The 27,246-nt window shown below is 34.1% G+C and overlaps 1 protein-coding gene across 3 annotated transcripts; it reads left to right on the plus strand.

Annotated features, from left to right (window-relative positions):
• Positions 1–7,062: 7,062 nt before the first annotated feature.
• Positions 7,063–21,271, plus strand: LOC132742860 (alpha-mannosidase 2x-like). Of its 3 annotated transcripts, none has more exons than XM_060731354.1 (4): positions 7,063–7,152; positions 16,571–17,056; positions 17,748–17,866; positions 18,406–21,271. In XM_060731354.1, exons 2-4 carry the CDS (start codon positions 16,585–16,587, stop codon positions 21,055–21,057), a joined length of 3,243 nt encoding a protein of 1,080 aa, XP_060587337.1. In that variant the 5' UTR covers positions 7,063–7,152; positions 16,571–16,584; the 3' UTR covers positions 21,058–21,271. The 3 variants fall into 3 exon arrangements, with proteins under 3 accessions (XP_060587337.1, XP_060587335.1, XP_060587336.1); XM_060731352.1 differs by lacking the exon at positions 7,063–7,152 and adding an exon at positions 10,630–10,872; XM_060731353.1 differs by lacking the exon at positions 7,063–7,152 and adding an exon at positions 15,677–15,968.
• The last annotated feature ends 5,975 nt before the right edge of the window (positions 21,272–27,246 follow it).

The following is a 27,246-nucleotide window of genomic DNA, read 5'->3' on the forward strand; positions in this document are numbered from 1 at the left end:
AAAATAGCTAACATTTCCTACCTTTATTTTAACACAATCACTTCCTCTTTTGTCTAGGTAGAAATTATAACTACTGGAAGAAAAATGTCGGTCGTTTCGAAGTTGTTCAACGTGACTTAATGGGTATTTTTACATTGTATGCACTGGTTCGGTGCATTTTAAATCAATTGTCAGTAATGTACATGTATTTAGGACAATTCGCAAAGTCGGTGGTGCATTTAATCTCCACAGACAATGCATATTGCAAGATGTTTCGGTGTCTTACTTTAATTCTTCAAGAAGCTTTTTACAGTTATAACGTTTTTTTGTTGTTTTATTATAATTATTATTTATTCGTTTTATTTTATTTTATTATTATTATTATTATTATTATCATTATTATTATTATTATTATTATTATTATTATTATTATTATTATTATTATTATTATTATTATTGTTATCATTTGGTTTGTTTTCTTCTTTTTTTTATTTCACAGGTGGAAGAGTTATATGGACGTACACATGTTTCCGTATACATGTATATGAGCCGCGCCATGACAAAACCAACGTAATGCGTTTGCGACCAGCATTGATCCAGACCAGCCTGCGCATCCGCGCAGTCTGATCAGGATCCATGCTGTTCGCTAGCAGTTTCTTTACTTGTTATAAGGTCTGTAAGCGAACAGCATGGATCCTGATCAGACTGCGCGGATGCGCAGGCAGGTCTGGATCCATGCTGGTCGCAAACCCATTACGTTGGTTTGTTGCGCGGAAATACCTCTACACTACCACTATAATTGTTACGATTTTATTGTAATTTTGTACACAGCCATAGTTTTATCTAATCAAGACCAACTAGCTCAAAGGATTTCGATCCCTATTTTTTTCTAATTTTAGACTGCTATTCATCTTTGCATGTATGTGTCTGCGTGTGTATCAGTATCGAACAAAACAGGTTTTAGTTGTTGTATAATGTTGTCTTATCTTGTTTTCCTTTCGGATATTGAATTATTAAACTTTTCTGGAGGAACTCTGATATCCGGTTAATTCAACAACATGAAGTCTGTTGTTGAAAATGTAAGAGGATAAGTGTTTGATTGAGAGAAAATATACACTACGATGTCTGGTTTTAAAAACATTTTTAAAAGCGTGAGACCGGAGCATAAAAACGAACAAAACGAACAAATTTCTGTTTGTCTTACGCTGCACTCAATAGTATGTTGTTGCTGTTGTTGTTGTTGCCGCTGCAGCTGCTGCTGTTGTTTTCCATCAAAACTGGCTATAAATACCCTGAAAATGGCATCAAATTTCGCTGAATTTAATATAAAAGTTTTATTTTGCTTTCTACTGTGTTATGGTATCATTCAATGACCAGACCGGGAACCAAATAAAACAAGATGTTTTGCAAGGGTTACGTAATAATATTCAATACAAATTTAGATAAGTTATAATGATAAACTTTATTCAAACAAAGGCTAACCCATCAGTATACAGCTATAATACAATCGGAATTTGTATAACAACAATGACATGATATAACCATGGTATACATGAAATAGGTCTGTTACAGAGTCACTTCTTATTCACAGAACCACCTGTGATAAATGTAATACCTCAATACTAAACATTTTTAACAATGTCTACAATGTGGCCGTTATACATGTACTTGCTTCTGTTTACGGTTTGACTTCCTGTAATTTTCATAGGTCATTTTAAAATTACAAACTGAAATCTGAGAATCTCTTCGGCCACTCTAAAATTTCTAAAAGAATCTTAAGGTTCTGTCTGAAACGTATACGCGTTGACTAAGTTTATTTCAATATATCGAGTAAAAGTCCACCTAAATTAAGTAAATTTATAGATATAAAAGTAAGCAGTACAATATTTATGTTGATGAAAGCGAAGGTACAAAATGTCTACCCACTGTGGATGATCACGTGACCACATCGTACAATGGGCACATAAAATGGCGACCTAAACGCTCGGTAAAAGCAGTGAAATTGAGGTAAGCATACAGTTAACGTTAAATCTATATGTAAAACTAGGCCGCACGGAACGCCTGTATAAAAACCACGTGCTGTTCTGTTATTGGTTACTTTGTAGCTCTCTCTGTTTAGGCCTGAAAGTCAAAAAAGTTGTTTTGGGTGATGAGTACAATGGCCGAACAGATACTAAAATACGTTGTTTTCAGTAAAAGAAACGCATTTTGAGCAAAATTAGCAATGACATCTTGTGCACAATTGCAAGTTTGCCCGTCAAGAACAATTTTCATCTTTTGTAAAGTTGCATAACGAAGTTGTGCATCTTTTTAAAAACGAGTACAATGGCCGAACCAAATTTAATGAGTACAATGGCCGAACGATTTTATTGCCTGTCCCATTTAATCAAATTTTTCATTGAATTATGCTTGTTTCTCGCTTCCTCTCTTTGAAATCATACAAATATGATAATTGAAAGTGAAAAGTAGGAAGAAGTATTAAATTAAATGAATTCAGTTTGCTTGCTATAAATTCTCATCTTAATAGTATTTTGCTTTGCTAACACACGTGTACATCAGCGTAAAAGTATTTGAAATACAAAAATAAATACAAACATGTACATTATATAGAATTTATTTCACCAGCAAAATATATGCTTCAATTACATACATAAAATTGTCAATTATTTTGAAAATAAAGTCTTTTTTTTTTGTATTTCAGACTCAGAAAAAGTGGTTCCTTTAAATACTTACTTACTTACTTACTGGCGTTCGCTCTACACGATCACGCCAGTATCCGCGATGAAGGTTGTGGTCCGCCGCAGGTCCTCAACGTCTCCGTACAGCTTCTGCTGGAGTGTTGCACCTCGGGGCCACGTTGCTCCTCGCTCCTGATCGTGTCTTTTGCATCTTTGGAGGATATGCTCTGTAGTCTTGTCCTCTTCTCCACAGGGACATATGGGGGACGGCACCAGTTTGTACTTCCTGCACATGTGTGCATTCAGTCTGTTGTGTCCCGAGCGAAGCCTGACCATCACCACTTGTTCTAGTCGGTTTAGCATGTGGTAGGCATCCGCTTCCTGTCTTGTCTTGGTGAGAGCCTTGATGATGGTGGCTTTCTCCTTGTATGTCACCTGGTTATCTAGTTGCTCCAACTGGGCACCTAACCTAGCCAGCTTGTCAGCCTCCTCATTTCCGGGCACTCCACAGTGAGATGGTATCCACTGAAGTGCAACATTACAGGACGACCCAAGCTTGTTCACGGCTTGCGCTAGTTCAGGGACATTGTTGTTTTGTAGGGCCTCCAGAACTGATCTTGCATCTGTGAGGAAGACTACAGAGGTGATCTCTTCTGGCGAGTTTTTTATCAAAAAGACTGCCTTCATGAGTGCCTCAGTCTCTGCTCTGTAATTGCTGCAGTGCTTCCCAGTGGCGATGTAATGGGCTGTTTTCTGGCCTGACGGGTACGTTATGTGAATACCACCACTTCCATCCTTAACGGCTCTAGTGGCTGACCCATCTGTGTATACATGGGTCCATGTGTCCGAAGGATAGTCTGCGTAGATAGCCGCAAGTGTCAGACTTCTACGGATGGTCTCATTTTCCTGTTTGCCCATGTCTAGTCCAGGAATAGCAAGTGCCACTTTGACTGCAGACAGGTCATTTGCTGTAGGGTTGGTGATGTCTGCTCGGCCCAAGGGAATTGTCTGAGTGTTTAGTTCAGCTGCATACTCTCTACTCAGCTTCTTTGCTTGATGTACAAAGCTGCAGCGCTTGAGGCGGTTCTTGGTGAATCCCTCAAGTCTGCTGTTCATGGGGTTGTCTGGGAGGGACTGGTACTTGTTTGCCTGGAGAAGGACCTTGGTTTGTCTTCTTTCGTGAAGTGTTTGTATTCCGGTCAGTTTCTCCATGAAGGCGATTGGTGTAGACTTGGTGGTTCCTTTAAATGAAAAGTATGTTTACGTATATCTATGGAATATATATATGTAATGTATATATTAGATTTTAAGATTGTGCTTATGTTATCTTTAAATACTTCATCACGGCATTTTAAGTAATTCAATATCTTACCAGGAATTGGAAATTTCTAATGTGTTTATTTGCCGGCATTATGGCAAATCGTATAGAAGACGATCAGCTTCATGTCGTCATGAGTAGATACACAAGGGAAAGGTACCCCATACATGCTGTGGAACATGATTCCTAAGTTTCGGCAAATTGCAAAGACATTGGTTTGTAAATTGCAAATTATACATGAAGTACATAGCTGTCTGATATTTCTACATACGGCTTGACTGTCAACACAAAGAAATGGTTACATGTAAATAAAGAAAAGCTATTAAGAAAAAAAAATAAGATAAACATTGAGCAATATATTGCCCCATTATCTGCTATAAGCAGCGACATATAATGTACCCTTTGTGTTGAGAAAGTTCGCATTTTATATGTTCCTAAATGAGTACAATTAAAGAAGAAAATTTCTTATGAGGACAAATATTATGAAACCCGGATATTTTAGCTCCGTTAAACACAACATGGGAGCTGTATTTATATCAATAAACTGTATTTCTAAATTCTAATTTGTTTCAGTTGTTTAAGAGCAAACAAGCATGGCGGAGAAAAACTGCATCAGTGCAAAGAATGTGGCAGTTTGTTTGCGACAAATGTGAACTTGAGCAACACAAGTAATTCCATGCTTACCCACTCTATCTTGCAGCATCTGGCCAAAGCTTTTCGAACTAGGGCAATGCTAATTGATCGCCTTTCTTCCTATTCCAGTAAATAGAAACACAAATGTACATAATATGGAAGAGCCTACGTATAAAGTAAGGGCTTGAGTAATCACGGATTAAAGTGTGTAATATCAAAGCAAACTCAGTGAAACTGTTCTAGTCATTGTCACAAAAGTGCCTCGTTTTATGTCATAAGACTTTGTTTTGACCATATCATGATATTTTTGTCACGAGCAGAAACGTCAATAAAGTTTATTCAGTGAATAACTTGTGTTGCTTAATCAGATTTTGTCGCGAAATGACTGCCTGAAACGGTGCTGATCCGCCATGGCTGTTTGCTCTGAAACAACTGAAACACATTAAAATTTTAGAAATACTATCAGATTATTGATGTAAATATGGCTTCCATGTTATGTTTAACGGTGTTGGAGCTATTATAACCGGGTTTCATAATATTTGATCTCATAAGAAATTTTGTACTTCAACTGAATCCTTTTAGGAACATATGTAATGCGTTCATTTCTCAACACACAGGGTACATTGTATGCCGCTGCAAATAATAGGGCAATATATTGCTCCAGGATTACCTTATTTCGTTTTCTTAATACTTTTTCTTTATGTAACCATTTCTTTGTGTTCTTTCCATCTTTGCCACACAAGCCGTTTGTAGAAATATCAGACAGCTATGTACTTCTTGTATGATATGTAATTTACAGACCCTTGTTTTTGCAATTTGCCTAAACTTAGAAGCAATGTCCCACAATATGCCTTCCCATTGTGAACCTGCTCGTGACGACATGAAGCTGATTGTCTTCTATACGATTTGCCATAATGCCGGCAAATAAACACATAAGAAATTTCCAATTTCTATAAAGATATTGAATTACTTAATATGGTGTGCGGAAGTATTTAAAGATAATATAAGCACAATTTCGAATTTAATATAAACATTACATGTATATATTCCATAGATATACGTAAACATGCTTTTCATTTAAAGGAACCACTTTGTCTGCGTCAGAAATAAAAAAACAACAACAACAAAAACAAAAAACCTGACTTTATATCCAAAATAATTGACATTTCTATGTATGTAATTGAAACATATATTTTGCAGGTGAAATAAATTCTATATAATGTATTTTTAAATACCTTTACGCTGATGTACACGTGTGTTATCAAAGCAAAATACTATTAAGATGGGAATTTATAGCAAGCAAACTGAATTCATTTAATTTAATACTTCTTCCTACTTTTCACTTTCAAATATCATATTTGTATGATTTCAAAGACTGGAAGCGAGAAACAAGCATAATTCAATGAATAATTTGACGAAATGGGACAGGCAATAAAATCGTTCTACCATTGTACTCATTAAATTTGGTTCGGCCATTGTACTCGTTTTTAAAAAGATGCACAACTTCGTTACGCAACTTTACAAAGAATGAAAATTGTTCTTGACGGGCAAACTTGCAAATGTGCACAAGATGTCATTGCTAATTTTGCTCAAAATGCGTTTCTTTTACTGAAAACAACGTATTTTAGTACCTTTCCGGCCATTGTACTCATCACCCAAAACAACTTTTTCGACTTTCAGGCCTAAATAGAGAGAGCTACAAAGTAACCAATAACAGAACAGCACGTGGTTTTTATTCAGGCGTTCCGTGCGGCCTAGTTTTACATATAAATTTAACGTTTACTGTACGCTTACCTCAATTTCACTGCTTTTACCGGGCGTTTAGGCCGCCATTTAATGAGCCCATTGTACGATTTTGGTCACGTGATCATCCGCAGTGCTACCGGTTGACAATTATTCGGATTCTACATCAGTGGGCATCTTTAAATCAATTATATTTGTCAGATATATTTTTTAATTATTATTTTACCCAAAAAAAAGACCTTTGTATATATATAAGTATGTTTTGGGAAATGCAGAGTACAAAGTTCTTTAATTTTTTATACGTTTATTTCTGAGTACAGTTATATGTTACTTTTTAATATATATATATATATATATATTTTCTCTTTTGGATGTATATATTATCAGGGATGACACATCTAAAACCACGCACGTGGTATAACTGTTTCAATTCGTATTCAGTATGTGAACAATAGCATTGCCAATGGAGATCGACGTTGTGTTGCATACTGATCAGGGGAAGTTACCCTGCTCGGAGCTTGTCTCGCATTGCCTACAGCGATTACTTTTCCTGATCAGTACATTTCATGCGCGAAACTTATTTCGAAGTGAATAATATTGCGTTTTTTTTTCAGGAAAATATCTAATGTACAAATATACATATAATCATATATCATACAACAAAGTTACGCAAGGGCAATTTTCTCATTTAAGTTTGACAATTTATGCACAAGTTCATTACATATAAGTGATTTCGCACATAAAACCCCAAAACATTTGTAAATGTTACTGTTTCGTTGATTCGTAGGATTTATTTCATCTGTGAGTTTAAAATTAATTTCTTAATGTCTGATATTTGCTGATTATTTATTATTTAAAAGATTAAATGTGTAGTTTTTGTGAAACTTTTATATAAACAGTATGTCTTAGCCATATTTAGCATGCAAATGGTCAAAGGCATTTATAATGCCGATTTGCCAATAAATGAAATGAAATGATATAATTTTACTATTATATCTTCCGCTACATCAATTTTAACTATCTTTGAATTTCTAAACTAAAATGATATTTTGTCAGTACCACCTGCCTTGAATTCACGCATTGATGATGAATAAAATGTTTGGCAAAGATCTTGTTATATTTCTCGCTGAGTACAGTTATATGTTACTTTTTAAAATATCTTAAAACATTGAACTATTCAATAAAAGCATTAAATTTTTTATGTATACCAAATTATATAAGGTAATTTCTTTAGTCACTTAAGTGGCATGACAGTTTCGCATAAACGTCGGTACAGTCTTTTGTCTAAGGTTCTGAATGACCGGGTCACGTGAATCAGTGGGCGGAGCAATCTCTTCTCTGGCGTAATGTCAATTGCATAGTTACCATTGCAACGAGACAAGTCACGTGCTTTGAATTAATATTTCAGTATATTTTACACCAGATAGCTTCTCCGATCTTTACCATGCAAATGTACTCATAGTCAAACTTGCAAATAAAAACCAATATACTGTTCTTTCACAGTTCTGATACCTGTAAAAAATATTTGTAATATTATAATACTGCACGTTTGTAATGTCACTCCCGATGTTTATATAGTTTTATATACACGGCTGCTGTCAATTTTCTAAGAAATTTCACCTTTTTCTAAAAAAAGAAGAAGTTTGTTTTGGAAACTAGCATTATAAATTCGTTATAAATATTCCTGAAAGGTTATACTGTATGACCGTATATAAACGGTTGTTTATAAAATTTATATACATGTATAACCCTAGCCGACAGGCCATATAACCTGTCAAAAATCTTTATAACTGATAATATACACGACTGCTGTCCATTTATGAAGAAATTTCATTTTTCTAAAAGAAGAAGTTTTCTGTATTATATATTTGTTATAAAGATTTTAGTAAGGTTATAGGGCCGTATGTAAATCCCTAGTTAACGACTCGGGTTGAATATGCAAACAACCGTTTTATAGGGCCATATTATACCTGCCAAGAATCTGTATATCTAATAATATAAGAACAACAGATAACCTAACCAAATATAATTTATTTTTCCATTGTAAATTCCACTCATATTCGTCATACATATGCCCAAGGATGAGATAGATTGATTATATACAATTAAACAAAATAAGTGTGTTAATGTTAAAGTTGTAAAGTATAGGAAGTAAAAGTATAAGAGTAAAGGCTCTATAAATATTGAATCAATCTTCACCTTGTAAAATTGTAAAATAATTATTGGTTTAAGACACACCACATTTTTTAAAGACTATCGAACTCTTTTTGCAGAAATTGGTAAAATGTTGTTTTATTTCACCATAGCAACATTTTTATGGAGTTAAGTGCATGGTTAACGGTGGTCAACATTTAGAAATGTTAACACCAGACACACGGATATATGCCTTTAATGACCCGATTTTATTTAGTGATATTGTGCAATAAAAAAAAACAAGTAATAGAAAAAGCATCGTCTGATTTATCTGAGGGGGCGACACGTTTTCAATCAATCTTCCACGCAGTGATCTCCCCGTACTAGCCATAGTGGAGTTTTATATTACAAAATGTCACAAGAAAAGCATTGATGCAAAGCATCAAAGGGCGTCCAAGCAAGAAATGCAGAAAGTGAAGATGAACTAGTAGACATATGATGACAAGATATTCTTATAAACTTTTCAATGGTTAATTGGTTTTTACCAGAATGAACAGACGAAAGACATTGTTCATTATGAACTTTGATTGGCATGCTAGAGATTAGAATATTACTTGTTATTTCTTCATGATCGTGATTATTAATAGCAACGTATATACATGTATACAATCATTTATAATCCATATGTGTAACTCATGATCAACACGACACTTGTGGAATTGTCCCTTATTATGAAATCGCTATTAGCGAAGACCCCCTCTTAAGGTATCTGTTCACACTTAGTAAAAATATGATACTGGTTATATTACCATGTTGATCATGTTGAGCATACTTGTTTATTATACAATAATTGTGATATCTATTTTAATATAAAAATACAGATTTTATGAATATTGGTTTCCTCTCTTTTTTGTGTTTTATGTGCTATTTTAATATTGAGTTTTTTTATGTTTACTACTCTTTTTTTATTAAAATTGTAAAATAAATTTTAAGAATTCAATTGTCATATTGACCGACGATTAAAAGTCAAAACTTTAACTGGAAAAAGTCAGTAAATTATGGTTAATCTTTCAAGAATATAATATTCTTTATTCTTAAACCAATGTACATGTACATTGGTAATTTTTCTTTACCATTTTCCTAAATTATCAATCGATTGAATAATTCATAAAATCTAATTGTAACTTTGAATAATTCCTCGGCATCTTTACTAAAAACACGAGTAAACAAATTAAATAAAATGATTCAAAGTTGATAGTGTCATAAAATTGTACCTTTTTTCTCAATTATTGTACATATTTATTGTTTTTTAAATCTCATATAGATAAAATAAACATGCTATTGTTGTTGTTGGTGGGTTTTTTTTTTTCGAATTTGTATGTTATTGTATAATAATAATCAATAAATTTGAGAGTTGATCTATGTTTATTAATTATTTGTAACCAGACTAAGTGACAAACATTTCATTTTGGAAAAAAGCTTATTTATCTGTAAAATATTTGTTCATTAAACATCTACTCCAAAACCGGGAGAGACGGGGGCAATAAACTGGTGTGATACTATTCGCGGTCACTACTAAATCCCGGTCAAAATAGACCGGGAGAGACCGGAAATTACCGATAGGAGTACATCCCTCTATAAATAGATTTTCGGAATGTTTAGGTCATCAACTCATTATTGTATTTTAAAATACCATAATAACACACTATGTACTAAAAATGATAAATAAAAAAAAAGAAGAGACGGAAAAGGTTATTTCATTTGAAAATGTTTGCATTGCGAAATTATCCAGTACATATCGCGACTTTATAATAATCAAGCACCCTCATACCAATCGGAATGATCGGCTTTTATTATGACCGACTAAAAGGCTCGAGATATTGATGTCGCCCTTTCTCATTCCATAAGACGCCCCAATTATTAGCATGTAATTCTCAAATTGGGTTAACAGGTATTATAAATTGTTCAGATGAAAAAATAACGTAAAAATCTACTTATTAAGATTTTCTCGTAATGTTTTTATTTCAATGGTCGTTTTGCCAAGAGTTGACTGTACAATTCAAACTGACTGACAATTGAACAAGTTTATTTGAACACTCATATTCCACTTAAAAAATAAACGCATTATAAATTAACTGAATTAGATCGTTGACTATATTGTTCGGAGTACAGCGATGACCTTCACATGAAATAGTATCCGCCAACGACTGCCTGCCTGTGGTGGATTGTATATCAGATATAACCAAAATGGTCGTGTTTGAATTGTCGTTAAATGTTTTACCTAAAGGGTTATTTACTCATTAAGTGAAAAAGAATTTTTTTTCAAAACATTTTAATTATACCGTACTATTTGATTGTGAGTGCACTCGAAAGCAGGACATTAAAAGGGTAAGAAATTTTACAGCCTTTGTTATATTTGTATGTTTATTTAATGTCGTGAATATTAGATAAGTCTTTTTCAGGAATTAGCTTTGATTAAAGTTTTATCTCTCTTGACTCCTGTATAGCAGAAACCCGACTTGGTATATGTTAATGATAATTTCTTGGTAATGTCACCATTACCATGTTTAAATGTTGAATTCTGCTTAAGCTGGTGCTAGGGGGCTTGGATTACCACTGCCGTCCATGAACAGACTCAATTAAACCGAGACTGTAACATTTTCAATGTTGACGTTTTGGGCGTTCTTTAGTGTTTTTTTTCTCTTTTGGTATGTTGACCTTTGTGTGATACGAAGGTATCGAACAAACACGTTACCCTTACACGTAGGTTTAAGGCGCGTAGCCAGGTCATAAACCAGTACTCTCCGGCCTAGACTCCTCTACGTCTAAAAAATGAATATAATCATTACAAACACACAAAAAATCATTAAAATATCACAGATTAAAAGAATTAAATTGTCGTCTGTAAAAACAGACTACAAGTTGTATATATAAGATAACTATGGACCAGGAAGTTCGATTGTTGTTGTTTTTTTCTGTTCCGTGATATTGTATTGATTTTTATAATGTTTTAAATGATTTAAATTTATTCATAGAAATATCATTATAGGGTCACATGTAGTCTTGTAGAGGGGTCCGGGTAGCCCTGGTTACAATGTACAGGTTAAATATATATATATTGACATTTTATATATGCATCTCGCAATTATATGTTGTTTTATACATTTAAGGAAATATGATATTTTCCTCCTTTAGGTAAGACAGGTCGATACTTGATATCATACGAAAATCTTCACTTAATGTCGCTTAGTAACTTTTCGGTCCTTTCCGTCAATCTTCCGATTATTATGAATAACCACAGTCGCAACTACTCGGCCCTTTCCGTCAGTCTTCGGATAAGTTATTATGGGTAATAGCCGAGGCAGTTCCGAATGGAATAACCATCGATGTAATCCGATTGGGGCGTTTGTTACATGATGATGCAGGAAAAAAGTGCAAAAAAATTCTTCGTTCCGCTGGTTCTTTTAATATTTTCTTAATTATAAGCACCTCGGTTAAAAGTGACACTCAAATTGAATAATATATGAGAAATTATTTTAGGATAAGCTACTAACTGGCAGAACTCTGGAGTCTGGATATGTTGTTATACCGTTTCACTATTGAACTAAGCGCTCCACCAATGCTCCACCACCGGTAATAATAATGTTAAAAATAACTTTAAGTAAATGGTCGCTAATTAATGTACATGTATAATTTTATGGTCATCCTAAAGTGGTCATCCTAAGCGACCCGGAATACGTTGACGATTTCTGGGTTTGCGTAAATTATACCATAATCACGTGACCTTTCTTATGCCTTAACCTCACGAGACGAAGTCGAGTGAGGTTGCATAAGAAAGGTCACGTGATTATGGTATAATTTACGCAAGCCTGCGTAAATTATACCATAATCACGTGACCTTTCTTATGCCTTAACCTCACGAGACGAAGTCGAGTGAGGTTGCATAAGAAAGGTCACGTGATTATGGTATAATTTACGCAAGCCCAGAAATCGTCAACGCACCAATGGTGTATCTGTTTTAACCTATAGCTCCGCCCAGAAACACTTTCTCCTTCGATCTTCAAAACTGAAAATTATACCATAGTCTGGGTATGGTATAATTTACGGTTATTGGAAATTATACTTGGAAGAATTTTACATAAGAAGCGCTGAAGAGCTATAGGTTAATAATTATACAGACCATATATAAATATACAATCAGATAAATTTATTGTATAGTTTTGTCACTATTGATTTTATCACCCAGTAGATTCAATCTAGACCTTTTATGACCCATTGCAATCTTTAATTTTGCTCTTAATATTTACTGAAAATTACTATATGTTTACTTAATTAACTCGTGCAAATAGAGCCTTTACACGCAATAGTAATGATTTTTCTATAGATACGCTACTGAAGTATATTTTAAACAGGTTTGTAGATTGTATTTCATTTTCCTTTGTCGTAAAACTGTGTAGTTTTAATTAAAATCTAATGAGCAATCTACGCGGAAGCATGTTCATGATCACGTGCACGCGCTCATTGTTCTATATCTTTATCTACGTGCGTCTTATGTTTTCTTTTCACCATTGCACTAACTTGTCACGTTATTTCAATATTTTTACTTGCTTTTCATTAGCATATAATAATCAATATTATTTCATTATTATTATCATTGTTGTTGTTGTTCTTGTTGTTGATTCTGCTGCTGTTGTTGTTGTTATTGTTAATGTAGTCGGTTGTCGTTGGTTGTTGTTTTTTTACTGTTGCTTTGGGCTTATGGGTGGGGATCGGAAATGATATAAGCTACATCACATCTAAATCATACTTTAATATACAAAAAAAACTTAAAACTTTGCGAAATCAAAATGTTTATTAACATAATTATGCAAACTAATGTATCCCAGTCTGTTACATCTTTGTAGCCTGGTAGTTGGTTTCCATATGTAGCCTTATTCAGGAAATTATCACAGGGAATTGCTTGAACAGGTGGTCGTTTAATAGGACTATTTTTTTGTAAACTTGTATTATTAGGACAGAAAAAAAAGAATATAAGTAGTAAATATACCATTTACAAAAACTCGTCCTCGACCAATATGGTGAACTGGATAAATATTGTTTTCCTATAACAGAAGTGATTGTATCCGATGTAACTCGAAACTATTTCTAAAATCTATCTTTTTTTTCTTTTTCTTTTTTTACAGTGATGAATTATACTTCTGTTCTTTCAACGTTATCCGATATCTTCAAAACGGCAATGAATAGAAAAGTCGGATGATTAATTATATTATGTATAGTACTGATTTTTTTTATCCTGAAAAAAATCTTAAGTTACGGTGGGTGACTTACAAATAGTTTATTTTCCTATAGATTGTACTTCAAATACTGAGTACTTCACTGAAAACCTAAACGAAAACCTAAACTTTTTTTACGTGTAGTAAACGTAAATTACTTGAAAACAACGCAAAATGAACATCGGTCATATGCGCATTCAAATAAGACAGTATCAACGCTGACAAGATAGTAGTTGTGCTAATAAGATAGTAGCAGTACTAATAAGATAGTGGCAGTGCTAATAAGATAGTGGAAGTGCTAATAAGATAGTAGCAGTGCTAATAAGATAGTGGCAGTGCTAATAAGATAGTGGCAGTGCTAATGGGATAGTGGCAGGGCTAAAAAGATAGAGGCAGTGCTAATAAGATAGTGGCAGTGCTAATAAGATAGTGGCAGTGGTAATAAGATAGTGACAGTGCTAATAAGTTAGTGGCAGTGCTTATAAGGTAGTGGCAGTGCTTATAAGATAGTGGCAGTGCTAATAAGGTAGTGGCAGTGCTAATAAGATAGTGAGTGCTAATAAGATAGTGACAGTGCTAATAAGATAGTGGCAATGCTAATAAGATAGAGGCAGTGCTAATAAGATAGTGGCAATGCTAATAAGATAGAGGCAGTGCTAATAAGATAATGGCAGTGCTAATAAGATAGTGGCAGTGCTAATAAGATAGTGGCAATGCCAATAAGGTAGTGTCAGTGCTAATAAGATAGTGGCAGTACTAATAAGATAGTGGCAGTGCTAATAAGATAGAGGCAGTGCTAATAAGATAGTGGCAGTGCTAATAAGATAGTGGCAGTGGTAATAAGATAGTGACAGTGCTAATAAGTTAGTGGCAGTGCTTATAAGGTAGTGGCAGTGCTTATAAGATAGTGGCAGTGCTAATAAGGTAGTGGCAGTGCTAATAAGATAGTGAGTGCTAATAAGATAGTGACAGTGCTAATAAGATAGTGGCAATGCTAATAAGATAGAGGCAGTGCTAATAAGATAATGGCGGTGCTAATAAGATAGTGGCAGTGCTAATAAGATAGTGGCAATGCTAATAAGGTAGTGGCAGTGCTAATAAGATAGTGGCAGTACTAATAAGATAGTGGCAGTGCTAATAAGATAGAGGCAGTGCTAATAAGATAGTGGCAGTGCTAATAAGATAGTGGCAGTGGTAATAAGATAGTGACAGTGCTAATAAGTTAGTGGCAGTGCTTATAAGGTAGTGGCAGTGCTTATAAGATAGTGGCAGTGCTAATAAGGTAGTGGCAGTGCTAATAAGATAGTGAGTGCTAATAAGATAGTGGCAGTGCTTATAAGGTAGTGGCAATGCAAATAAGATATATGAAGTGCTTTTACGATAGTTGAAGTGACATGGGCAAGTGTCATGAAAAGTGTCATAACTATTGCAAATTGTATATTTATATGACAGATCGAGTACACTTAGTTAATGTACCTTTACATTGTGTTTGATTTACTTACAACTGTCCAATATTAACTGTGTATATATAATGCTGTTTTCTTCATCCCAAGTTTCATTTTTTTAAAACTTGATGTTTATATAAAAAAAATATTTCAATTCCGAATATCTTTTAAATTTTGAAATGGGTTATAGTTTCCTCTGGGAAAATGGAAACAAGTTACATTTAATTTTAACGTTGGAAAATATGACATTACTAAATATAAAGCTGAAAGCATTTTAAATGAAAATTGAATTCTATTCAATAAAAACCAAATATAATAATATAATGTTATATTGATTCCGCACTATGTACATAGCCTAGCTAAACTATTTAGTTTCACTTTGCTATATAAAATCAGTCAAGCTGAACATGTTGAAACGATTTTTTTATTGAAAGATTCTTCTGGTGATTGCTTGAATACAAAAAAAGTCAAAAGTGTGGAGAAACATAGTTGTGTAAATGCTTTCTATGTAATAATGTAAAGAAGACTGAAGATTTGATAAATAAGTATGAAGTAAAGTTTAAAGTATTTCAATGGTCGAAACATTTTTAATGAAAACATTGCTATTTTTTCTCTGTAACACATTCTGCACAACGTACGTTCACTGTGAAAGCATCCAATTATGATAATTGTAACTAATTATACTACAATTATGATGCAATGTAGTAAATTATACTATTAACTTATCTTTGACGGACTTTATGGTGGAATAATACACGTATATGTGGTAATTTTACTTCTTATATATTGTAGACCTTTTTAAAGTTAAAGTGTCTACTTGTCTTTGTTTTTTTACACTTGTTTTATCTTGTTTTTTGGTTGTTGTTTTTTTTTGTTTGTTTTTTTTTTTAAATTTATTTTCCATTTACATAAAGATATAGCACAAATTTAAATGCATTAACTTTTGTTATCCCTAATGACAGGTGTTGAATTTATCCATGTAACCAGCTCTGAAGACCTTGTTAGGCGGGGAGTTTGACTGGGGCGGTACATCTGTCAAACGATAACGCAGGTGTCCTAAGGTGGGCTCAGCGAGGACGGAAACCTCGCGTAGAGCAAAAGGGCAAATGCCCACTTGATTTTGACACACATCATTCTGTGTTGTCTGATCATGGTCTGCACTGTTCACAAATAAGTCAATATTTTGATCTTTTTCTCTAACATTGACGGTTTTCTTCCACATAAAAATCTGTCATATTAAAACGTTATATCAGAATTACATTCGCCTAGTTTCTCCATCACAATGTGTCAGTTGGAATTCTACAGCTTAACTTTGTGCTGTTTCATTTATATAAATTAAAAAAAAATATTTTCCTTTTCTATTTGCAGACTCAACTTTAGAAATGAAAATGATACAACAAATACCCCTCCGGAAAATTAAAGTCGTGATACCCGTCTGCGCGTTATTATTCATATTATTTGCTGTTTGGCCAACGACAAGTCCACCACGTGATGTTTCCGCGGGAGATGTTGGTAGACACGTTTTTTATAAAAACGTATCCCGACGAAAAGAATCTTTTAGAGAGGAGGAACATAATTTCAAAACAAAAACCTCTAAATCGATAGATCATAACAAACATATGTGCAATAAAGTAGTGCCATTTAAAGACATTTCCGGCGGAAGGATATCTACGTATGATTTACCCAAAGAAACAGACTATAGTCTTGGAGCAGACGGCCTCTACAAGCTTCCGGAAGAATTCCACCAATCAAAAGGAACGGACGCCGAGATTCGTGTCACTCTGGTTCCCTTTTCCCACACTGACCCCGGATATGGTCAAACTGTGGAAGGTTACTATAGTGGATCGACTAAAAGTGAGCTTTTAGAACTTTTGTCCCAACCCTTTTGTTATGTTTTTTTACATTGTGAAATTGAATATTGTGTGTTGATATTAGATCTATGAAAATAACAAAGGGAACATTTTTAGCTCTGAATTTTGATCTTGATCTTTCACAATCTTGGTGTACACGGAATATGACATTCTGTTCACGTATTTCATTACATGTATCTATACAGCGTGTTCAAATTTCAGGGTACTGTAACGTTATACATATTCTCATATCGTTACAATGTATTTAAAATTCAGGATGTTTTATATTGTATTTTCTTGTAATGAAAATTAAACCCGTCTCATATATACATAATCTCTACTATACTATAGCGTCTGAACAGAAAGTACAACTGTTTTCAGTATCAAGTTCAATATTTGGCGGAGTGCAGTCGGACTAGTAATCTCAAGATAGTAATCTCAGGATTGCTGACCGCGTGGGCTCAAACCCTGTCAGGGGCAAGCCGTTGTTTCCTTGAGCACGAAACTTTACATTCATTGCTCGGTACTGTTTAGTTCTAGGAGAGGATTCGTGAGTGTTGCAATAAGCTGAATGCTTCCAACACAATCGAACTAAAATAAATTTGTATAAACTATAAACTATGTTCAGGATGGCTATACCGCTTTATATCTACCATATCTATGATATTTAATGGTTTATTTACCATCTGTTTCAGGTGTACTAGACAACATGGTAGAATATCTTAGCAATAATAGAAATATGACGTTCCAATGGGTAGAAACGGTGTTCCTTGAAAGATGGTTCCGTGACATAACTGAAGAAACTAAGCAGAAGGTATCTTACTAAACATTGCAGCAATTACAAATAATCCCTTCCCCTCTTCTGATGACGTTAAATCTATGACTGATGATTTATTTTTCGTCACTGTTAAAGCTGCATGCCTCCAGATGAACCAAAATATTACCAAAATATTTCAAGAAAATCAAACTTGAGAAAAAAAGTACTGAGATTTTTAGAAAAGTAAAAAGATTCAAAATAGAAGTAATTATTTCCATATGTTGTGTGCGATTTAAGACCGATTTTGCAGTATTTTTCATCATTGTGTTACTAACGCAGTAAGGGCTATTATTGTCTATTTTGACCTCTTATTGGTAGTTAATATAGGTTGTAAGTGCTGTTTGTAATGTGAACAATTATTTTCTTAGTTCAAATCACAATTTTATTAAATTTTATTACACTTTCAAAATTCTCACGGAAATTAGCATGAATCAGGAGGCGTCACTACATGTACATGTACTAGTATTTGAAAATGAAATTAAATGATTTATTTAATTGTTTTTGTTAATCATTGTTTTGCTTTAACTATATATTAGGTACGTCAACTCGTAGCCAGAGGACAGCTCGAGATCGTGCTCGGAGGGTGGGTCATGCCTGACGAGGCAATAACACACTATGCACCGGTGGTTGACCAGCTGATTGAAGGTCATCAGTGGCTGATGGAAAATCTTGGCGCCATACCAGTTAACGCATGGATAAATGATCCATTTGGTTATTCCAGTACAATGCCATACTTGTGGAAAAGTAGTGGAATACAGAACATGGTGATTCTCCGTATTCACCAGGCAATCAAGCACACATTAATGCGCAAAAAGAGCCTCGATTTCATGTGGCGGCCATATTGGAATTCCAAGAATGAAAACGATATTTTGTGTAATCTAATGCCATACACTGAGTACTGGAATAGTAATGTGTGTGGTCCAGATAGAAATGTTTGTAAAAAGTTTAATTTTCTTCATTTGAATACACATAGACAGGATGGCGCAGTTCCTGTCACGGATGCAAATATTGAAAGTCTGGCCACTGAATTGTATAACAATTACAAATTTACAGCATCATTTTACAAATATAATCACTTAATCATTTTCCTTGGAGAAGACAACTCCTACGACAGAATACAAAGCTGGTCTGATACTCATGAAAACTACGGGAAACTTATGGCATACATTAATAACAAAGCTGAGTGGAAAATGAAACTGAAATTTGGTACGATTAAAGATTATTTTGAAAACATTCGTAAGGAAGAAAAACAAGCTATACCTTTGTCAGCTTTTCCAGTTATAAGTGGTGATTTCTTTCCATACTCTGAAAAAGAAAATGATTACTGGACCGGCTATTTCACAACACGCCCGTGGATTAAGCGTTTAACAAGGGAGATAGAGCCACTGATTCGTGCAGGAGATAAGTACAGTGTTATATTATATAACATGTGTATTGTCTCGAAGAGATGTACTGATATCAAACTTGCCTACAGTGCTATCCTCAATGAGCTCAGAACAGCCAGGAGAGAGATTGGGATATTTCAACACCACGATGGTATCACTGGAACTTCATTACCGTATGTAGTAACTGATTATGAATCAAGATTAATGTTAGCTTTTAAAAATGTCCAGAAAGCACTCACCTCTACAGTGGGCCTCATAGTGTCAGATGGAATCGTTAAGGAGCCATTTGCATTAATTGACAATAATGAAAAATCAGGAGCAAAAAGTATTCTCACGCCTAAAGTATATAGATTGAAAAACAAGAAACTTAAACTATACGTAGCAAACCCTTTAGAAAAGGCCCGAAAATGCTCTGTGAGTTTCTACACTGATAAAACAGATTTGTCTGTATCAGGAGCGTTGTCCCATCAAATAGCCGAGTCTATGTCATCAAAGTTTGAAAGGTTTAACTTAGTGACAATATCCCTCGATTTGTCTCCCTTAGAAATCAAGATGGTCGAAATGGAGGCTAAAGACGATGGCACTAATTTGTCACCATACTTTGAAGAGGTCAATAAATCATCTGGAGACACAAGGGAAATAATGACCATTGAAAACAGATTCTTGAAAGTGGAGTTCTTTGGTATTAATGGATCTTTAAAAAGTATAACAGACAATTTTGGTAGGAAGACGGAAATAAATTGTAACTTTTTGAAATATCAACCTGTAAAAAGTGGCGCATACTTGTTTGGACCAGCCGGGCCAGCAAAACGCATAACCGAACTTCCGCGACCAGAAGTGTCCGTGTCTAGTGGACCTGTATATTCCCAGGTAATAGTTTCTTATAAATCCGGTTTTACACAAAAGTGGATATTGTATCACGCAGACGACATTAATGGACAAGCACTCCATTTAAGACAGGAAATTACTCTAGAAATGGAACCGAGGCTCGTTGAGTCGGAAGTCATTCTTCGTTTTAAAACAGACATTGATAATGGAGACGTATTTTTCACAGACCAAAATGGTTTTCAGCTGATGGGAAGAAAAAACAACAAAACTAGACCAATCGAGACTAATTATTACCCAATAACAACAATGGGCATCATTGAAGATCACATAAAGCGATTCACACTTCATTCTGCACAAAGCCATGGAGTTGCTTCCCTTGAAAACGGTTGGTTTGAAGTAATGTTAGACAGGAACATGCGGCATGATGACGGGAAGGGGCTTGGACAAGGTGTGTCTGAACGTGTTGCTACGCTATCTGAATTTATTCTACAGATAGAATATAAAAATGATCCATTACAAACACCGGAAGTTAGATATACGCATGCGTCAGTTTTAAGCACCATTTTAAACGAACAACTCCAAAACAAAGCATTGCTGTTCTCAGTGGAGCAACAGAACGAGAAATTCACTCATGGTCATTATCTAGGTCAAAAGCCGCTCTCCTGTGATATAACTGTAGTAAGTCTTAGAAACCTTGTCACAAACAATTTGGAGTACAATGGCACTAGTATGGTCTTACACCGGAAGCCAGTGAGTTGTGAGTTTCCAACAAATGTTACAGGATGTAGTGTTTCCAATGAACCTGTGTCATTAAAAGAGTTTAAGTTAGGTTTAGACTTAAATGTCCTTGAAAACGATGTAACAGAGACCTCTTTAACTCATATCAATGAAATCAGCAGAACAAAACTTTCTGATGATGTTAGACCTAAAGCGAATGAGATGAGGTCATTTCTTATAAAGCCAGACACGTCATAAAGTAATCATAAAGTTTCTTAAAGTATTAGGATGTTTATATGTGTTTCAAATAAGAATGGCAGCTTCCATTATTGTTTTTTTTAAATATTTGTTTATATGTTTTGTAATAATTATTTTGTTGTTTTTATGTATTTTTATAATTCTAGGAAACAATTTTAACCGTTTTGTATTTTATAATTTAATAATTAAAATAAATGAAGAAAATATAATCTTATTTATCGACGGAAGATGGTACATTTTAAATGACGCTAATGGCGGTGCTCTTAATCATCTCTCTACCCCCACCCCCGTCACACCCCGTCACACCCATCCCTGGTTGGAGATATCCCACCCATCCCCGGTTGGAGATTATACACTTTCCATTATCTCTTAGAAACTGACTCCATATAATCCAAGTTTAAAATTGTCATTATTGTTGCTGTTGTTTTTATAATTATTTTGTTGTTGTTGTTGCTGTTGCTGCTGCTGCTGCAGTTCTCAATTCGTCTCGAGGGATCAACACTTTCCAAGATGTTTTAAAGATGAAATCTTTCGATACACATATTTCTATATATAACACATATTTACACGAATGACTGCAAACCAAATACATGTACTAAGTAATTTAGTAATGAATAATCTTAAGATATATAAAATATCATGACCGTTTTTTTCCTAAATAGCTCTGCGCATGATTACTTTTGCGGAAATAAATCATCACTGGTGAGGTCGACCTGATTCGAGTTTTCCCTGTCAGAAATTAATTTAAGTTGCTCGACTATTTTTCTTTATCGGGTTATCAATTTCTATTGTTTTGAATTTGCTTGACTACTTTTAGTTACGAATAATCATTTTCATATTCTTTAACGAAATCTTTAGGTAGAGAGTATGAAATGCAGACCGTATACTTAATCAATATTTGATGTCAATATTTGTCTTGATCCATATTTGATGGCCAATTGAATACTCGCGAATATCGTATTTCTTTATGGACTACTAAAAAAGGTTATTTTATCGAAAACACACGGGGCCCACACAGTGTTATGGTATATACTGCTTGATGGTGACCTTAAAATGAGATTTTAGTCATAACCTTATAATATGTATATATATAGTCTATATTTATTCTATTTATTTATTATATCTATTTTTCATCGCTGTTACTTACTTTAGGTAAATAGGTGGTCCGTGAATATGGCATTTTATCAGGATCTTCATGATCAATAAGTTAATTCATGTACTAATATAGATAGAAACCAGCCATGCAAAATGATTGTGTATGGGATGCAGAACAACTGGAACTTTGTATTTGTTGTTGATGTTGTTATTGTTTTTATTTGGGTAAAGTGGGGATGAGTTTTATTTCATTCCTTGATTTACCGATAGTGTTTTGTTGTTGGGAATTATTATAATCAAGTCGACTTCACAAAATAGTGATATAACACAAACATGTGTATACTCTGCAAAATGTAAATTTATTCTTCTAAAATCCCAAACACCGAGACGCTGGCCATACATGTCACTGAGCATGCGCAATATGTGTGTATTTTAAATTTCAGTTTTGGTCATGTCAAAACTGGGGCAAAATGCCGGATTTTTTTTAACTTACTTCTAGGTGTATACAAATTGACAATAGTTGCAAATTAAGCTATTAAGCTAAATCATACAAAACACGTCAAAACCACAAAATAAAAAGGCAGGCAAAATTGAATGAAAACAAAACAAATACAACAACACAAAATAATAATTTGTAAATAATAAAAACAAAAGCAAATGTAGTACTTAGTACCTAAATAAAGGATAAAAAATAAAGAAAGAAATAAACAAGAATGACAGAAATTTAATTTGTAATTAGAAGTTTATAACCTTCAAGGAGTAAACAATTCCCCTTGTCAGGGAAAAAAACAACACTTTATAAAGCATACAATTACTGTCAACACAAGGGTAAGATGACTAAAGGAAATAACAAAAGTTCCTTCTCAGTCAATAATCCATATAATCATAGCCCTATCACATGTTGTTGAAGTAATACAATTTAAACTATTATGTGCATGCAAAACAAAAGTATACCAGCTCAAATTAATTACACTTTTTTTAAACAGAGTTATCATAAATAATCATATGGAACAATTCAGCTCTTCTTTACAAAGTGTGAAACCACGAGAGTAAAACAACGTCGCAAACGACGAGTACAGAACACTCTTAATTTAAGTGCAAACCCCCTGTCTTTCACTGCAAAAGCATCACGGATGGGTTTATCAAATTGGAAGAAAAATATCTAAAAGATTTGATAAACACTGTGCATTTTGGCATTTTATTTTAACGCAATGTTTAGAAAACCAAAGTCAATGAAAACCGCGACATTACTGTCGATCACTAAAAGCGCGTGAATATCAAAAGAAGCGACATAGATCTAATATTCAGAAAATGATCGATAACTGATGAAAGTCAAATCTGTTAAAAAACGGACAAATTAAAACAGAAACAAAAATATAAATAACTAAATAAATAAAAGCTGTCTAAAATTAACTAATGCGAGCTTCACGGTAACGCGAGTACCTGCAAAGTGATGGTTTTGCTGGCTCGCCACGGCGAGCCGGTATTACGTTAGGATTTTACTTAGAAACAACCTAAAACTCCGAATCCATCCAAAAATTTAATCGACGCTTGGCTTCCAGCTTTCTACAAAATTTATCTGTCAGGGCTGGAATCCAAAATTATTTAGCCAATCAAATTTAATCTTACATAGCGTCAAAAAACCTTCATTTTTCACGCCATTTTTAAAAAGCAGCAAGTATTGCTTTGAGCGAAAATATATAATGATGATTTAAATGTTTGTTTTCATGAATTCTTTTCAATAAATCATATTTACTTAGCGATTTCACCTGTTTTCTCTGTAGTAAGTTTTCGTTTGGTTAATTAACATAAGTGTACATCTGGTTCTGTGCATTTTTTTCTTTTTCTTTTTTTCCGGTCAATTTATCCTTTCCGGTATTTAGTGTATGTATTTACTAGGATATCCTATTCTCCGGTCCGGTCGCTTCCGGTCTCTCCCGGTCTAATTTGACCGGGATTTACGAGACTTGAGAACTTGTACAAATCAAATGTTAATCATGCCCCATGAATCTAAATTCGCCCACACCCAAGAGAGTTCTTCAGTAATATATTCCTGTATAGGACTTGTGTCTGTCACTCATTCCAATACTAAATAACATATTATTATATACCACATTTCTATAGCACTCTTTTCATAAATAATAAATGTTCAAGAGTGCTTTACATAAATCCGATAAAACATAATCATATATTTATATAAGACATAATGTACAACATTAATTAAGTAAACCTATTAAACAATAATGATAATCTAAAACCAGTAAAGGATGGTAAGAAATACAGACACATTTAGTTTAAAATCAAGGCACAATTAAAATTAACACTGATAATATAGCAAAAGTAGTACATGTATGATGATTTATGAACTAACGTCCATAGAACTTTATGAAATAATGTGTTTTGAGAGCTCTCTTGAAACATGGCAAAGTATTACAGTCTCTAACGTCAGGTGGTAACGCGTTCCATAATTTCGCTGCGGCTGTCTGGAAGCACCTGTCACCATATCGTACTGTCCGAGAATTAGGCACAACTAATGTCATTGAGTTATTCTGGGACCTCAGATTTCTGACTGGGATGTACACGTCTATCATGTCTTTTATATAGGCTGGTGATTGATCGATGAGGGATTTATATGTATAAGTCAAAATTTTATGTTCGACCCGATACTCTACCGGAAGCCAGTGAAGTTCACGTAAAATAGGTGTTATGTGGTCATATTTGAGTGTTTTGGTCACAATTCTAGCTGCTGTATTTTGAACATGTTGTAACTTGGTCATTGACTGCTTAGAGACTCCATATAACAGTGCATTACAGTAGTCAAACCTAGAAGTAACAAGTGAATTTACTAGAGATTTGGTTGCTTTAACAGTAAGATAGGGTCTGATGTGACCGATTTGTCTTAATTGTGCATAACAGTTCCTACAGACATTATTTACATGTTGTTCCATCCTCATGTTCGAGTCAAGAAATGCACCAAGATTGCGCACACTAGATGATTGGCTAATTTTCGAACCGTCGACTGTTACTGTAACATCTGAAACAGGTTGTGCGTTATGTTCAGATGAGAAGATTATCAACTCTGTTTTATCGCCGTTTAGCTTCAGCATGTTGGCATTCATCCAACTTACAATGTCTTCAAGACATCTTTCAATACGGTTTATATTCTCTTGAATTGAAATATTAGTCACTGGTTTGAAGGATAGATAGAGTTGTGAGTCATCTGCGAAGAAATGGTTGTTTAGATCATGTTTACGGCAGATTTCTCCGACAGGTTTCGTATACATCACATAGCTCTTGGGTCCCAACTTAACTTCGTATAAAGAGACATCTTTATGAATTATACCTATCTAACATTTTTTTGGTCAAGGTCAACAGGCCAAATAGTAAATGTGCATATACATAGGGACTTCATTTTATCTGTTTACATGCATCTTCATATATACTCATATTCCTCTTTGTTAAACTGAGATCTCGAGAACTGACTTCGATAACTTTATATGTATATGTCACTTTTATTTTGATGTTCGCTGAAGTCTCTTCAGCTAACAGAACTGTCATTTTTACATTTAAACACACCCCTGGAAAAAAATTACGAAGCGAGTCGCTACTAGCTTTTTTAAAAGCTAACCTTGTGAAAACTTTCGTCCGAAGTACTGAATTGACACATCGCAACTTTTCGAATTTAAAAATAACCATAAAAACTGAGGAATTCTGACTGAAAACGGATATGTAGACTGGTCACCCGCGCACTTCTACGGGAACCATAATTTGACAGCGAACCAGAATAAACGGAAACAGTGTATAAAATACCGAATGACAATTTTAAAACGGAAAAATGAACTATAATGTTATATTATTTCAGGTCAGACACCCACATTGATTCCATAGACTTACAATATAAGAAATGGTCCCTAATCCTACCTTAAAATTGAGTTTACATGCTTAAGAGGTGATTTTTCTAGCAGAATGAAATGCCTGACACATAAAAATGTTCCTGTTATATAGGGGTAGCCAACCAATTTTTTTGCAAAATGACTTCAAAGAGGATTACCCCCCCCCCCTCCCCCCCATTTCATTGACATTTTTTTGCTGATCACAGGACTGACATACACTTTCTATAAATGCAAATATCCAAGTCAAAATTATCATAGAGACTCATGAAATATTTCTTTTTCTTCAGAAAACAATGTAGTGTTACTTTCAAAGTTAGTTTTTGTACTTAAAAATACCCCATCTTAATCCAATCACCTCATGTATAAATTGAATCATACGGTTTTCCCTGGACTTTTTTTCAGCCAATCGCTGGCCATGTTACAATGCGATACCCTGGCCTTCACGGTAAAAGTAAACGAGCTCGCTTTGAGGCTTTGCCTTTTTCATATTATCTGAGGCAAAAAGTTATTCTTTCAAACAATCGATATTTAAAAGCTTTTTGTAGATATAAATAAAAAATCTATCATGTAATAATATTTTTGTGTCATAGATGGAGATTAAAACATCATAATGATTATTTTTGAAAATAAATATTGTTCATTTTTGATCATACTGTATAAAGCTACACGTACATCTACAAACTAGCAAATATAATATAAAATTCAACTTAAACGCATTATTTAATAGCGAGCTCGCAAAGCGAGCTTTACGGTAACGCGAGTACCTGCGAAGTGATGGTTTTGAAAACTTTCGTCCGAAGTACCGAATTGGACACATCGCAACTTTTCGAATTACGAGATAACGATAAAAGCTGATGTACTCTGATTGAAAATGGAAGCGTAGACAGGTGTCCTGAATACTTATAAAGGAACCATATTAGAAAGGGGGAACCAGAATAAACGCAAGCAGTGTATAAAATACCGAATGACAATTTTAAAACGGAAAATTTAAAATAAAAATGAACGATTATTTTAACTATATTACGGTAAAAGAAAATCGAGCTCGGTTAGAGGCTTTGCCTTTTTCATATTATTTCTATGGCCACTTTTACAAATTTTTGTCAGAAAAAAAAGTTACTTTCATATTTTAGTCATCCACATCATACTTTGCGCAAATTCTTGAAGGAAAATATTTAGTGGTGTTTGGACTTTATTTTGAAAT

Source organism: Ruditapes philippinarum, unplaced genomic scaffold (genome assembly GCF_026571515.1).
Source record: "Ruditapes philippinarum isolate M1 unplaced genomic scaffold, ASM2657151v2 ctg1334_1_1_1_1, whole genome shotgun sequence".
Taxonomy (NCBI): domain Eukaryota; kingdom Metazoa; phylum Mollusca; class Bivalvia; order Venerida; family Veneridae; genus Ruditapes; species Ruditapes philippinarum.

Coding starts and splice junctions, on each gene's coding strand:
- LOC132742860 (XM_060731354.1), top strand. CDS start 16,585: ATGAAAATGATACAACAAATACCCCTCCGGAAAATTAAAGTCGTGATA. Junction 17,057..17,747: donor CTATAGTGGATCGACTAAAA/GTGAGCTTTTAG, acceptor CATCTGTTTCAG/GTGTACTAGACAACATGGTA. Junction 17,867..18,405: donor CTGAAGAAACTAAGCAGAAG/GTATCTTACTAA, acceptor ACTATATATTAG/GTACGTCAACTCGTAGCCAG.